The 15,766-nt window shown below is 41.0% G+C and overlaps 1 protein-coding gene across 2 annotated transcripts; it reads left to right on the forward strand.

Moving 5' to 3' along the window:
* Window positions 1-234: 234 nt before the first annotated feature.
* tnfrsfa (tumor necrosis factor receptor superfamily, member a) lies at window positions 235-15,192 on the forward strand. Of its 2 annotated transcripts, XM_029252995.1 has the most exons (10): window positions 235-426; window positions 7,464-7,617; window positions 8,422-8,550; window positions 11,125-11,236; window positions 11,373-11,491; window positions 11,838-11,945; window positions 12,082-12,122; window positions 12,279-12,548; window positions 13,678-13,714; window positions 13,999-15,190. In XM_029252995.1, the coding sequence occupies exons 1-10, from the start codon at window positions 406-408 to the stop codon at window positions 14,298-14,300; spliced, it is 1,293 nt and encodes a 430-aa protein (XP_029108828.1). In that variant the 5' UTR covers window positions 235-405; the 3' UTR covers window positions 14,301-15,190. The 2 variants fall into 2 exon arrangements, with proteins under 2 accessions (XP_029108828.1, XP_029108829.1); XM_029252996.1 differs by lacking the exons at window positions 235-426; window positions 7,464-7,617; window positions 8,422-8,550 and adding an exon at window positions 8,557-8,728 and having other exon boundaries at window positions 13,999-15,192.
* The last annotated feature ends 574 nt before the right edge of the window (window positions 15,193-15,766 follow it).

The raw sequence follows: 15,766 nt of genomic DNA on the forward strand, positions 1-15,766 counted from the left end.
GGATGCTGATTCTGAACCTACAACCTTCAGGTCACACCAATAAATACTATATTACATTTGATATAATGTTGGAATAGGACAGTGTGTGAGTATTAGCTAAACGCCAGCCAGCGGAGCTGTGCCCCGACTTAAGCACGTGTGACTCCTCCCCTGATCGCTGTCACACGCCGCCCTAGTGCCTGTTTTCCCGGCTCGGCCCGCTGGCCCCGCCCACTTCAGGCGCAGAATGTGAAAAGAAGCGCTCGTGTTCAGGAGTTGTGTTCAGTACTGTTCGGACGGCCCATGCGCTGGAGCGAGAGCTCGCCTTTCAAACCTCCGCAAGAAACACTCAGGATATGTACTTTCCCAGTTAGAGTACAAATTACTTTCAACTTTTCGTTTTGTTGATCTCAATTTTCACTGATAATGGCAACGGCACGTTTTCGCGTAAGTATGTGGACGGTATCTAATTTTCATGCTAGGGGGAGGTGGTTTTGGAATGGGTGTACACAGAGTATGTGTGTCGTTTCCCTGCGCTGAGGCGGGGGCGCGAGGGGGGGCGGCGGCGATTCCTGAGGCTGAGCCGGTCTGCCCGGGCATGTCTGAACTGGGACACTTGAGAAGTAGACACAGAATGTCCACTTTCCCCGTGGAGGAAAATGTAACTATTGCCCACTTCACTATCTACATGATACTGTACTAAGTATGGACACACGTGAGCGAGTCCGTTTAATCCGTTTCTTCAGTCTTCCGAGAGCACGTCCAGTGAGGGGACCTCGCTCGAGTCGGCTGGGCTGCCGACTGAACAACGCGTCGCGGAACTCTGCGACAAAGAATTATGCTACACAGATATATAATATGTCAGCAGTTTAAAGATTTATATGTTTTTTTTTTTTTCTGCTCCATATCCTGCTTTCACAAAAAAAAAATGAAAGATAACATTTTAAAGGTTGGGTGAAAATAAACTTCAGACGTCCAACTTAACCAGCGAACTAGCGAGCCTAGTGCGATGACGTCAGAACACTAGGAGGGCCCTCGCGACCTGCCCCGAGCGGCATGCGCACGGGCGCCGGGGCGCGAGCGCGCGAACGCGGTTCTGTCGGGGAGAAGCTGAAAGGAGTCATTTACTCTTTAGCGTTCATTGAGGGCGCGCGCACAGACAGACAGAAATGATGTGGTCTCGGTTCTTTGGTTATTTCTGTCTCCTTTGTGGTGTGTGAAAGTGGGTTCTTTGTGGGAAAGAATGAAAGTCGAGAATAATTAATGTGCCGTCTGTTTCCGAACGTGTAGCCGCCGGTGTCATAGGCCAACGTCGTCATTGACCCTTTTTTATTTGAACTCAAAAGTTTTTAAAATTCGGAAACTCCTGTTTTATATTTCAGTGTTTGAGAGCAGCTGAGCTGGTAGTCACTGCCGTAGCGTAGTGCGGCGTAAAAGCTTCTTAAAGTTTTTGGTCCCAAATCAAATGTCAAATGTGGCAGGTTTGTGTCCATCCAGCTGTGTAGTTGAATAAGGGTCGATTCCCCCTGTAAAAATGACCCGTTGGATAATGAGGTAAATAACTGTAAATAGCTCAAGTATTAAGTTGCTCTGGGGGAAAAAGCATCAACTGAATGAATGAATGTAAATGTCTTGCAACTTGTAAGCTATTGGGGAGCCGGAAGTGTTACAAATAACAAGTCATGGAGTTATTTTTGGGGGGGACTCGCTGGCCCTTGGGAAACATGTCCCTCTGTCCTGCCCCCTTACCGTCCAAGCTGCTCAACTGACTATCCTGGTTTTATTTGCGCGTGGTAAACTGGATTGACCTTTACAACGCAACACGTTATTAAATGCTCTGAAAAGTCACCTTGAAACTTGAACTAGTTAAAATTTGCTGGACACGAAGATCCCCTCATAGTAAGAGGACGCTGGACTGCAGTTGTCCCCCAACCCCCGAGATGGGAGCACAGCGCAGCAATATTGCCCATTCATTGCATCATCACTGTGAGTGTATGAAAAGCTGGCAGTGTGGAGCAAGGCAGAATTTAGAATGATCAGTAGTATTTATTTCCATTGTTCGCATTAATTGTGTTAGTGCCTTCACTCATTTTGTTTGCGTTTAGTTGTATAGTTTCTATGATAAATAAATATTGCCACATTCTCTGACTGCACTCCCAGATGTACTTTTGCATTTATGCTTATTCTTTTAGCAGAAGCTTTTCTCCAAAGTGACATACACACACTTTCTGAGCCGCTCGTCCAATACAGGGTCGCAGGGAACCGGAGCCTCACCCAACAACTCAGGGCGTAAGGCTGGAGGGGGAGGGGACACACCCAGGACAGGACGCCAGTCCATTGCAAGACTCCCCAAGTGGGACTCAAACCCCAGACCCACCAGAGAGCAGGACCCGGGCCAACCCACTGCACCACCACACCCCAAGTGACATACATCTTACAGAAAATACATGTGCATTAAATTAGGAGAATGGGAGACTTAGATGCAGACGTATAATTCTAAAGTACAGTTAATTGGTTCATATAGTGGAAAGTAACAAATGTACATCACACGAGTAGCCGCATAAAACTTTGTCCAAATATCGACAATTCATAATCAGATTCTAATAATTTTGTTTCTTTTTAATAATTTACATTATGTTACATGAGTAGCTGTGAAGGTTTGCTTATTGTTCAACAGTAATGATCTCAAACTTATTCTTTGGACGGAACATGAATGTTACTGATTGTTTTGACAGGAAAATTGGTGTTAGTGCCTTTGAAGTCATTAATATGAATTAATGCACTTCAAAATGTGTATAGATTTTTTTTAAAGTCTTCTGATACAGAGACTGCAAAAATGATTCAATTTACAGTAGCTTATATATCACAGCACGGTGGCACAGCACCTGGGTGGTGCGAGAGGGCGTGTGTTTGTACTCCATTCAGTCTGTCTGGAGTTTGCATGCTCTCCCTGTGGGTTTCCTCTAGGTGCTCCTGTTTCCTCCCACAATCCAAAGGCATGCTGCTGAGGTGGATTGGTGACTCTGTCACCTGTACTCATTGTTAAGAGTGTATAAGCAGTATAACTTACCTTGGGTGAATAAGGTGTGAGCTGATAACACTACATACGGTTCATTGGAAGTCACTTTGGCAAAAAACGCCTGCTCAGTGAATTAACGTAAACATATATCGTCTTTTGAAAATTTACTCTAAATATACAGGTATTTGATTCAGTAATTTAAGATGGGAAGTAAGCAATATTACATTACAATGTGGGTATCCTAAATTTTATACTTCATACATGTTTTCTACTGTATTTTTGGAAGTATTCTTAAGATTTTTTTTTTTTTTTTTTCCTGGCAATTAAGGTGCAGAAGCAATAATATGTCAATGGTAAGTATGTAATAGCCATAGGCTCTGCATGATGTGTTAGTCTGGCTTGATGCAGTTTTTTGTGTAGCCTCAGTTTCGATGCTAAAGTCAAGTCTAATTTGCATTGCAGATAAAATTTTTAAAAGCTTAGCTGACTTTTTTTGTGGAGTGTAGCTCTTCAGTTTGCAGTGAAGATTTTAGCCATTTAGTCAGCTGAGTAAACACTGGGTTAGTTTGTTTAAATGCTGAGGGTGCAAGATTCCTTCTGGGCCTTGAATCTGTAACATGTCTGTGATTGTAAACGTGATGATGGTTTCAGTGTGAACACTCAGAATGTAGTATTGGGTTATGAACTCTCAACTTTTTAAGAGTGAATGGGGTTTTTTTTTCTTTTAAACATACAAGGGGGATATTTTGAAAAACGGGAGTCCGTTGTAAAGGCTGCGTAGGGGTGCGGATTGCATTTTATCCTCTAAATTATAAATATGGTGAGAAAAGAAACAGGAAGTGTTACTTCTAGGTGTTTGCTCCAAGAGTTATAAATATTTTCCTGTATATCAGTCTGACCCTCTGAGCCATGCCTGGAACCTTCATTGTACTTGTGTTTCCTGCCATGCTGAAGTCACCTGCAAGACCTTGTTGCCACACTTTGTTCACATGTTTTGTGCAAAGACCCAGGTCATGGGATAGGTTATCTCTTTTCTAAGAATAGGTTTTTTTTTCTTTCTATGATTCATTACAGAAAACATCTGGAATCTGTAATCCTGTAAACAAAATGTTTGCAGACTGAGCCTGCTAGATACCCGTTTTATTTTAAATAACAATTGTAACTGCTCGCTTGAATTAATTTAAAAGATGTTTGTGCCAGTTGGCGATATCTTTTCATGGCAAAAAAAAAAAACTTTAATATTATTAAATGGTATAACGGGAATCAAGTGGGAATGTTTAAAGGGAAAAAAAAAAAAATCTTGGGAGTAAACCGAGGGAAGATTAAAAAGATGGAAGATACTATAGTGTGTTGGGGCTGCACTCACATTGTGTCAGACCTTTGTCTTGGGGGCATGGAATAATTGAGGGAAACATGCTTTTCCTTATTTGACAGTTGTGATAGAAATCATCTTTCATAAATTACTGGAAGAACTCCTGGATACAGTGCCTCTGGAATGAAGATGTTAAGTGCAGTAGGAAAGCCTATTCGATAGCCTATTGCTACAGAAGTCCGAATAACTACGCTTTCAGTTGAGTGCAGTTGAAGGAATATTGCTTCCAGAAGTTTACCAGAGGTGCCAAAAAAACCGAGACTATTTTACATTACAGTATACTATTTTAAACTTTAGTGCATTTGCTTATATCCTAGAAGCAGGAAATAATTGTCATGGTCTGTTGATGAGCAGAAGTGTTTCTGTTCGGTGAGGTTATCAGTATTGTGAGCGTATGAGTGTGTGAGCAAGCTCACATGTGCACATTTCTGTGGCTGTCTCAGTGTGTGTTCATGTCATGCGGTGTCATGGTCAGTTTGCCAGGCGCAGTAATGGTGCCAGGAGTATGTATCCTATATGCTTTTGTTTAAGCAGTAGAATAAAACCGTGATTTAAGGGGTCACATTTTGGGAGTTTCACATGTGCTATGAATTACGCTGTTATCATTTACTGTGTTTTCCTGAGGTACTTGCTGGATTGCTGTAGTGCATCAATCACTTGCTTTATATCTCAAATGTTTGTTAGAAGTTCGTCTTCTCCATTTTCCCTCGGCTTTACGGCTTAACTGCGCCTGTAAAGTTTGCGAGCAGCGGGCTGCTTCAGATGGGTGTGTGAGCGCTGTGACTCAGTGGCAGTGGAATGAAGAGCCAGAGGATGTGACGCCATCGCACGGGCAGGTTTTGCTCCAATAAAAGAGCCACCTGGTGTGAACACAGAAGGGTTCCAGTTTAGAAATGGTGAAATGGATCCATAAAAAACAGCCTCAGCATAACGGGTTTGTGGGAAGAGGTTTGTGTAAGTTGTCACAGACCAACTGAGCTTAAAACGTATAATGCCATTTCGGCCGCGAGCATGCCGTTTCAGTTTATCTGACAGCTGTTTTTAGTTCTTACTTGTGTTAAGTGTGCAGTAAGGTAGAACCTCTGCTAATGTTGGTACTTATGGCAGCAAAATTTAATAAGTTTCATTAATTTGTGTTTAGCTGACACCTTTGTCAAAGATGACTTGCAGTGATGCTAAGGAACTTACAACAATCTACCCATTAGCATGACTGAGCAAGGTAACAAAGGCACTCCCAGACTAAGGACTGTTACCAATTCACGTGAGACACCTGTTTGGAATGTGGGAGAAAACCAGAGCACCCAGAGGAAAGTTACACAAACATTGAGAGCTTGCAAGCAGAGACTGAGCACCACAGACTGAGCCAGATTCGATCCCAAGTCCAATCCCACAGCCTAGGGTTCGCCATCATGTCATTGCCACCCAAATGTATAATGACAGAAGTGCAAAGAACAAGGGACTGATGTTCCCACAAAGCTGTACATCTGTGAACAAATAGTACAGTCTGCCTTAAAGGTGAGAAACTCCTGAAATATTTTTCTTAGACCTTATATTTGAGAGTGCTGTACAAAGTGGTTCTGCAGGTTTGAAGTCATGTGCCTTTTTCTTCAGAGTAAAGGTCAAACATTAACACTTGTCTGACTTTTCTTACTTCAGGTTTTAATTCTGAATGTTTGACATTCATTACTTTCTTGTCTGAACAGTTATATTTTTTTTTCCTGGCTCTCTGTGAAGAATTTTTTTTTTTTTTTTCCTCTTCTTCTTCTTCCCAGAATTTGATTCCTCGCCTTGTCTTGCCTCAGAGTTTCATTGCACTTTTCAGATTGTTTGGATAAATCAGAATGGTGTGATTGTTGCTGCGACGCCATTGGTCCGCACTCTTTACCCAGCTTTCGGAAAGTGTGACGTCTGCCAAGAGACCAGCACCGTGTTCGCATAAAGGAAACTCCCTGAGACAAGGCATGGCTGCTTTCCAGAGTATGCCGCAAGAGTCCGGGCTGTAAAACAGCTCTGTTAAACTTCTATCCAAAGCCCCTGAGCTGAGGAGTAAAACCTGACGAGTTCTATTCAACTTGCATGATTAATTTTCAAGGTATAATCAAGCGTAATTTTTACACTCATCAACGCCGGAGATCCTAAAAGACTGGAGGTTCTCAAACCAGTCAACACGTACGCAAGGGTGGACTGTGTCACCTTTTGAATCTGTGTTTTTAGAACCGTATGGGGCACTGATGTACCTAAAAGATACTGCGTTCACACAGTGTTTCACATTTTCACACTATTCGTGCCAAATCAAAAACTCTTCACTGGCCTTGTTTTAAAGAAAACGGATCAGTCATGCGACTCCTGGGACCGTAAAATTTCCTGCCCAGTGTACAGATCGCAGTTGTGCTGAGACAGATGGCGCGGTCAACTACGATCACTTCTTACTTTTTCGACATGAAAAGCATTGAAGGATCGAGTCCGATGGGTTAGGTATAAACAGGGTGTTAACCAGATGCGTACGCTCTCAGCATGTTTCTTGAACCTAGATGTTCTCTAGCCAGTAGGAAAAAAATATGCATTTCTTTTTTGGCAGTCAATGGCCTCATGGGTTTAGCACATAGTTTTTTGTTTGTAATAACAATATTTTCCTTGCTGGAGCTATGGATTACGACTTGGGTCAGGTAGATGTTTCGAGTTTTCACAGGGGCACTGCTGTTGGACCCTAGGCAAACATACTCGAGCCAAATTTCTCTGTTACGGTTCTCATCTGTGTGAAAAGATGAAGATGTAATCGCTTGCGATGGAAGCAACGACTAGGCAACTGAACGCTTTCATGACCTTGAAGAAAATGATCATGATAAATTGAGTGTCTTGCTAAAGACATTTTGCCTGATCTTGCTGCTACAGAAGTGGAGCCCTTTTGTTGAAGCACAGTCTCCTCTTGTTTTGTTCCTTTGTTTTTTGTCTCAGAACCCCTTAATTCACTCCGCTGCAGATGTTCAGATCAGATGTTTCAAATTAAGCAAGTGATTGCTCAGGCATGGTTTGTTACGAGGATACTGACTCTCTCTATGCGCTCGTAATTGGGACCAACATTCTCTGTCCTAGGTTGTATTTTTTATCTCCGTCCTGGGCCTCGTGACGGCATCTGATTCACCCTGGTCACCGGATGAAGACAGGAACAAAACATCTCGCCAGCGTTCTTGCACAGAGAACCAGGAGTACCTACATGACAACATGTGTTGCAAGAACTGTGAAGCTGGTAAGGAGAAATGGACCTGCTGAGCCTTGAAATGCCCGCAGCGGTTGATCGTATCTTCAACAGTGTGAATTGATTCTAAGTTCTCATGACTTTGGGACATGAATCCCTGGCCGGTCAGATCCCTCTGAGGCTTAACACATGTGAGATGTCTGGCCCCCATCTTTTGCCACAAATTAAGTGCAGGGAGATGAGGCTGCACAGCTTCCGAGAGGGAAGCCGTTAATTTAATTAAGCTCTCTTAGGACAATAAGCGGCATACTTCGTGATGAGCCGTATGGAAAAGCAGTAAACTTTCCACTAATACAATTTTTATATTTACCCGTTGCATCATTGGCCCACATTAGGACTCCCACAATTTCCTTGGGTGTTTATTAGTGTCTTAAAGTGGTGGCAAATTGTAATAATAGCTTTTTTGTGACAGTATGAGCCAATGCGAAGTGTTGCTGCACATCTAAAAAAGTAAAAACTGGGCTTATTATTATTATTATTATTATTATTATTAATTGACTTGCTTGCTTGTCCCACTTCTGTACAGTACACTTTTGAAGTGTTCTTGAGTCAGGGCAGCCATAAAGTGAGTTTTAGATGATTAGTGCAGTTCAGAGCTTTTCCATTGCAAGACCATTACTGCGAAAGCTCAGTGTTAACTCAGAAGCACTGGAGGGGAGTAGGCCATTCTTAACATCCATTACGATCAAAAATGCCCCATGTGGTGCTTGTACCATTACAGCTTGCCGTGTGTAAGGCATATGTCGCTTCTCTGTTTGGCTGCGCTGCTAACACCGAGGTGCACGCTCCACACAGGTACGCATGTGAAAACGCCCTGCGTCCGGGATTCTGAGATGGGCACATGTGAGCCCTGCGAGCCCAGTACCTTCACAGAGCACTCCAGTGGGATGGACCGGTGCCTTCAGTGCAAGCAGTGTCGCAAGGGTAAGGACCACACTGAGATTTGTGTCTTGCTGCATTTTCTTTAAAGCACCAAGAAACAGACCAAGGACTCATTAACAGCAAACTGACTCATGGAAGGTATGGAGGCCACACAAGTTCTTGGAACAGAGATGCATGGTTACACCGCCCCCGCCCCTGACAGCCTTACTTATACAGTCTGGTATGTACAGCCTTTTCTGACAGGGGCTGTTTCTGTTACATGAAAGTGCTCAATGTTTTTAATTATTCAGAAGGACTGAAAAGTTGAAATGCCAAATTATGCGCATGGGGCAGTGGGTGGTAGAGCTGTCACCTTGTAAATGCAGGACCCAGATGTGAATCTCTGCTTCCATTATAGTAACCTTGAGCAAGATACTGACCCTGAAGAGCTCCAGTTAATAATTATGGGGAAAAAAAAAACTTAGTGTACAAAGTTGACATTGTAAGTTGTTTTGGATAAAGGTGTCAGCTAAATTCTGATGATATTTACATTTATTTAGCAGACACTTTTCTCTAAAGCAACTTCCAATGAGCTCTGTGTAATGTTATCAGCCCACACACCTTATTCACCAAAGTGACTTACACTGCTAGATACGCTACTTACACTGGGTCAATCATCCATACCTCAGTGGAACACTCTCTGTGTCACTCACACACTATGGATGAACCTGAACAGCATGTTTTTGGACTGTGGGAGGAAACCAGAGCACCCGGAGGAAACTCACATAGACATGGAGAGAACATGCAAACTCCACACAGACTGAGCAGGGATCGAATCCCATGTCCTCTCACACCACCCAGGCACTGTGAGACAGCAGCGTTACTCGCTGTACCACCGTGCTGCCCCAATATTTTGAAATTCACGAGCACCACATCCTCAGATGGAATCACAACTTTCCCTCACCTCAGTAACCACAAATATTTACTCTGATTTTCTTTTTTAGGATTTTTCTTATTGAATCAGTCCTGAAAAGCAAAAACATTTTTTTTTTTTTTTTGTTTTTTGTTAATGTCATACATTATCAGATGCAAATGTAGAATTTTTTAAATTTTTTTGTATAGATTTGTTTCCAGCTGTTTATTGTAGCAAACTACAAAACTTTCACTACCCTTAATTTAAGGAAATGTACTGCAATTATGAACCAACAGGAGGTAAAATCCAGTCTAATACTGGCATTATGGTTAACTGCCTTATATCAATTAAATAAACCTGCTATTCAACAGGCTAACAGGACAAACTTTAAAACTGCACCCACCCGATTACAGTGACATTTTGTTTCTTGCCTCAAATTTGAGCATTAGTGCACATGTGATGTGCACGAGATGGGACTGTGGAGGGGGGGATCTAATTGCTTCAACTCAGTGTGGAATTTAGACCTAAATATCCATTACACAGCCTGTTTGGTATAGGAGAGTTCCTCGAAAAATGCTGGCGATTGGGATGTAGGAACTCCACTCGTAAATAATTTGATAATGTGTGAAGTACATTCACTTCTGTTTTATTTCTAGGTTGTTGGTTCAGGTGATTAAAAAATAAAATGTTAATATACAAGAATAGGATGTTATTGCTTTCTTCTTTTTCAGTGATGGTGAGTAATTGTAGTTATGGGGTTTAACTGATTCATCAGAGTTAATGATACCAGTATTCTTAGGATTAGCTGGTTCTTGTTTTAAGATATTTTTGATAGTGTTCAAAGTATTAGTGATATATTAATCACTAAACCTGACTCTCATTAATAAAATGATAAAGGTGCAATAATTTATAATCTGTGTGGCATCTGCAGCTTTGGTATTTATGAAAAAACATTGAGAATAAACAGCTGTTGTAACACTTCTTAGAAGTACTATGAATAATAAAGGTGCATTGTTGCACTCTTCCTACGATTTTTATGGGTTTATACAGTGGTAGTGTAGCATTTTGGGCTGCTCTGGGGGAGCTTGAGGCAAACCTGTAATGTTGCTTTTGAATCCTCTACATTGTGGTTTAAATCTGTTCACTTTCATTTCCATTATTTGTAGAAGTCATCCAGATGAATAATTTCCAATTTTTGACATAATTGCACATTTAAGTAAAATTTGCAATATTTATTTAATACTCAAACCTATTGCATGCATTTTGTGCAGTAGTACCACATACATACACACACACTGTCTGAACCGCTTGTCCCATACGCGGTTACGGGGAGCCGGAGCATAACCTGGCAACAGAGGGTGTAGGGTTGGAGGGGGAGGGGACACACCCAGGACGGGACACCAGTCCGTCGTAAGGCACGCTAAGTAGGACTTGAACCCCAGACCCACCGGAGAGCAGGACGATGTCCAACCCACTCCGCCACTGCGCCCCCCTCCGCAATAGTACTAGTAATAGTTTATTAAAAGTTACTTAGTTTTGACATGCCACAGAACACGGATGCTTCAAAAATTTTTGTACCAGTACGAAGTTTACAAAATGGTCATTTACTCATGTTATCCATCTTTTACATTTTAATTTCTCTTTAATTCCTACAAAAAAGCATGCAGATTTTGCAGTTGCATTACAGCAGGCTAAACTGGGACTAACATGGGTATTTTCTGTAGATGAGCAGATGGTAGCGGCGTGCACTCGCACCAGGGACACGCAGTGTCAGTGCAAACCCGGCACATTCTGCGTGCCGGAACAGGCCTGCGAAGTATGCAAGAAGTGCACCCGGTAAGTGGTCCGCACTAGCGACCCCTGCAGGATCTTCCATTCCCACATCAGCATTTTCCTCCTTTTCACTGGTAGTCATTAACATCTTTGAGATTTCATTAATGGAAGTACGCCTCTTTTCCTCCTCACCCCCCAGGTGTAAGGCGGATGAGGAGACGGTGATTGAGTGCACAAGCACCTCCAACACAGTGTGCCAGAAAAGAGACAGCTCTTTGCCTGCCCAGCCCACCCCCACGACTGAACCGCCTGGTTCAGGTAGAGTCTCTGTTTGCTCTACTGAGGGGCCTCTTTGTGCTCAGCAACACTCCAGCGTCTCCACTGTGCTCTTTCTACTGTGAACCTCAATAAGTAACACGTCGAGGCTACGTGCGAACTTGCTTTCAAGATGTGAGGGAATAATGGTGTTACCTGACTGACATCAGTAATAAAGGTTCTCAGATAACTTGGAAGTAATATATTCCCTATGCCGAGGCTGTTTTCACTGACTTTTGCAGGATTTATTTACAAATTTCAGTAGCTGAACACAGGATAATGAATCATCTTAGTGATCTTTGCATTGCCATCTGTTTTATCCCTAAAAATGGTCTATTTTCATTTTTAGGGAAAGGACCTTCTCTACTTTTATTACTACTGCTGTTGTTTATACCGCTTGCAATATTTGGAGGCATCCTTTTTTGGCGGAGAAAGAAACAATCACGCCAAAACCCAGGTAAAACTAAATCCAGTGTTATGCAGTGAAGCGTTTCTAAAAATTTGAATCTCACATCAATATGTAGATCTGAGTCACTGATACCTTAATGCACCTTTTAAATATGTTTGTAAAACCTTTTTTGTTTTTGTCACAGTTACTCGAAGTCATGAGTGTGACATGGTAAAAATTCAAATGGTGAGTTCTTCAAATTCTCTTCACTTCAGCAAAAGTATGTAAAATCATGTATTCATTCTGTCAGTACTATATGAATAGGCGTATTTATTTTGTATTTATGAAATTACAAAAAGAATGTTGCTCATAATGCTGCTAATGACATCCTCCCGCCCCCAGACCAGCACAAGCGAACAGACGACAGAGGAGAAGCAGAACAACCACAACGCCAGGAGGGAAGAGCCCAGCCAGGAAGAAACGCCCCTGTTGGTGGAGACGCGGCCGCTCGCCAAGCCTGTTGCCGCAGAGGACGAGGATAAAGGCCTGGGAGACAGCTTACCCAATACCACCAGCTCATCTCAGACCAGTCTGTCTGCCCTGCAGACGGTGCCCTCCTCCAGCAGCACCCCCCGCAACAGCCCAGAGCCACAGCGGCAGCTGGACTCAAAGGTAAGAGCGCAGAGAGTCTCAGACTGAATTGCTGAAGGGTCACGGAGGTGTGAATATGGCATTTCAGACCATTTCTCTGGGATACAGAAGGTGGGAATGGGGGTTCCAGACTAAGTCCTTGAAGGGCCATGTACATGCAGGATTTTGCTCCTTCAACTTTTTGAAACTGCATGACTGGTGAACATTTTTCTATTTATTAGTTTTTAATTGCATTTGCTCAGCAAACATTCATGCAGTCACTTTTGTTGACCACTTGTCGTGGTTAGGGATGCGGCAGTCCAAAGCCTATAATTGGGCACGAAGCGAGGAGGGATAGGATGCCAGTCCATGACAGGGTAGCCATAAACACACACACATGCTCTCAAAGAGGCACACAGAGGCCCAGTTCATCTGAACTGTGAGAGGAAACCAGAGCATTCAGAGGAAACCCATACAGACAGTGAGGACATGCAAACTTCATACAGACTGAGCTGGATTTGAACCTATGCACAAACAGCCCATTAAACCATTCCACAAAAATTGTGCATCTAAAGACATTTCTCTTTCTTAATTTGCCTTTGCAAGTGGAAAATTCCATCTTTCCCAGAGGGTCTGAGAGTTGGACCACTCATGATATGTAAACTAGGAATAATTTGGTCACAACACAGTCCTTAACTATGATAATATTACTTAAAAATGTACAAATTCAGCTATTTGTGTCTACTGGGAAAGAAATTTGACATTTAGCTGCAAACAAACAAATGTTGAAAAGTAAATGGGTGATATTTGGAAGATTAAACAAGGTTTTAGGCGAGTTCAGCCGGGGTAATAAGTTAAAAACCAACATTAATGCAACCCACAGTGGAGTGATTTTAAGAAGCCAGTTATAAAAGCAAGTATTAAAGCAGCTGGTTCTCAACTGTTGTTTTCATAAGATCGATGGCATTTGTAAGCGCCAAATACTATGATTATAGTATTAATTATGCAACTCTGATATAGACTAATTCTGCACATATTTAGAGCTGTTCTTTAAAACTTAAAATGTTGGAATATTTAAAACCGTTAATTATTATTGTATCTTTTTTATTCAATCCCAGGTGCCAATTTGTTCAGTGTTTTAATCTTCTCTAAACATTTTGTCTGTTTGTAGGGTGAGTTTCAGCGCAGGAGACTTATTCCCTTGAAGGGTAAGATTTTCTTGCATTACATTCATTTATTTGGCAGATGCTTTTCTTCAAAGTGACATACAATTTGGTAAACAAAAGTGCATTACTTAAGCTTTGAAAGGATATGTCATGTCTTTTCTTTTATGGAATTTAATACCACACAGAACTTAATAATGCGTTAAAGCCAACCTGGAAATTGTAGTGCTTTTCATTTTTGGGCAACCCGAGGCCATAAAGCTATTAAGATTTAGTTCCTGTTTGTGAAATAATCAGTTAGACTTACATTTCCTTTTTTCTTTCCTTAGGTGAAGAATCCTTGAAGAAAAGTTTTGACCTTTTTGAACAATTCCTGGACGTTAAGATCCATAATAGGTTCTTCAGAAGTATAGGACTCAGTGATAATCTTATAAAAAACTCCTTGAACACTCATCCTGAAGACAGGGTTTATGACCTTCTCAAAGCCTGGATGCAGCGGGAAGGGCTAAGTGCTGACATTAATGACCTTATTGATGTATTGTTTAATTTAGATCAGAAATTTTCAGCAGAACATATAATTTGTAAGGCAGTTGAAAATAAATATTATAAGTATGATGAGGATTGCTGTTAACTAATACGGCTGTATTGCTACTTGAAAAAAAGAGGGATGAGTAGGGTTCCGCTATCAGAATGGGGCCTTTCTTATACGTAAAACAACCTCAGGTATGAGTCCTTGGTGGAAATGAGGAAGCGTTGGCCTCTCCTCATATTCACACGAGGGCTGGTGCACGTAACTCACTGTCCATTGCAGTTGGTTCTTTCACTGTGTATAAAGAACTCGATGTACACTGGTTTGAAATGAAATGCCACACTTGTGGCCTTCTTTTTTTGTGCCCTGAATATACTTGACTATTTAACATGTAGAAACATCTGCATTTAGACAATAGGAAGTGTCAGTGTATTGTTCTATTTGATGATATTTCAGCAGTGTTTGGACGACTTGATCTCAAAAGTACGTCTGTGAGCATGAGAGATGTCTCCAGAATCTTTTGTGGACAGAGTTGGAACAAAAAACAAATTCTTTACATGTATTTGTCTTTAGTGAAAGAAGGTGTTTGTTGTGTGTGGTTTTTTTTTTTTTTTTTTTAAACATTTCTGCTTGTCTCAAACTTGGTTTTTAGTTCATGTGTGTATATCTGAAGAAAATTGGTTGAATGAAAAGCTATTTATCTTAAAATTTCTATGATTTTATTTTAAATTGTAGGGGAAATAAACTTTCAGTTACAAAATTTATTGCTTCAGCTCAGTCAGGTGCATTCTATGTGGTTGCTGTGAATTGAGCAGATTAAAAAGAAGCTGGTTTAGTACCCCATTAAGAGTTACACACTCAACACGTCATTTCCTGACAGGTATTTCTACTAAATTGAATACATAAATGCGTCCACATTCATGGTACCGTAAATGTAAAGAAATACTTTTCTTAGCTCAAAAGACTGGAAGAATATCTTCTTCAACATATAACTTATTGTTTTTTCAAAAAAAAAAAAAAAAATTGCCAGGCAGTTTTTTATATATATAACAAAATTTGTGTATGTAGAAGTGTGTGTGGTTGTTTGCATTTTTTATCAGTTTTATTTTTTACATGCTTTTCTTTTTGCAACATAGTATTTGCTTTATATTTATTTTAAAATAAAAAATAAAATATTTTTCCTCTCCTATTCTTTGTAAGATTACTTTGAGACTTTGTAGATAAGGTTTGCTGATTAAATTTGTCCGTTCTAGGTGTTGAATGTATAGACATAGCCAACTTTTTCCATTATCTTCCTGTTCACCATTTTTGCAGTGTTTAAAGTATGCAGTATTTGTCTTTCCTACATTTAGCTGATTTGAATTTTTAAACGTTTTTACATGAATAACTATGGCACTTGCTAGTGAAGGTCCTGCTTCTTTTTTTAAATAAAATGTTAATGCAGAAATTCTCAAATTCAGTTTGTATTATGTTAGGTGCCAGTATTGTCATTCTGTTCTATGTTTTGCAGATTAACCAATTAGAAATTTTACCAATTTTTCACCAAGTTAATTCAGTGTTTCATGGTG

The sequence above is a fragment of the Scleropages formosus genome, chromosome 6 (assembly GCF_900964775.1).
Source record: "Scleropages formosus chromosome 6, fSclFor1.1, whole genome shotgun sequence".
NCBI classification, from domain to species: Eukaryota; Metazoa; Chordata; class Actinopteri; order Osteoglossiformes; family Osteoglossidae; genus Scleropages; species Scleropages formosus.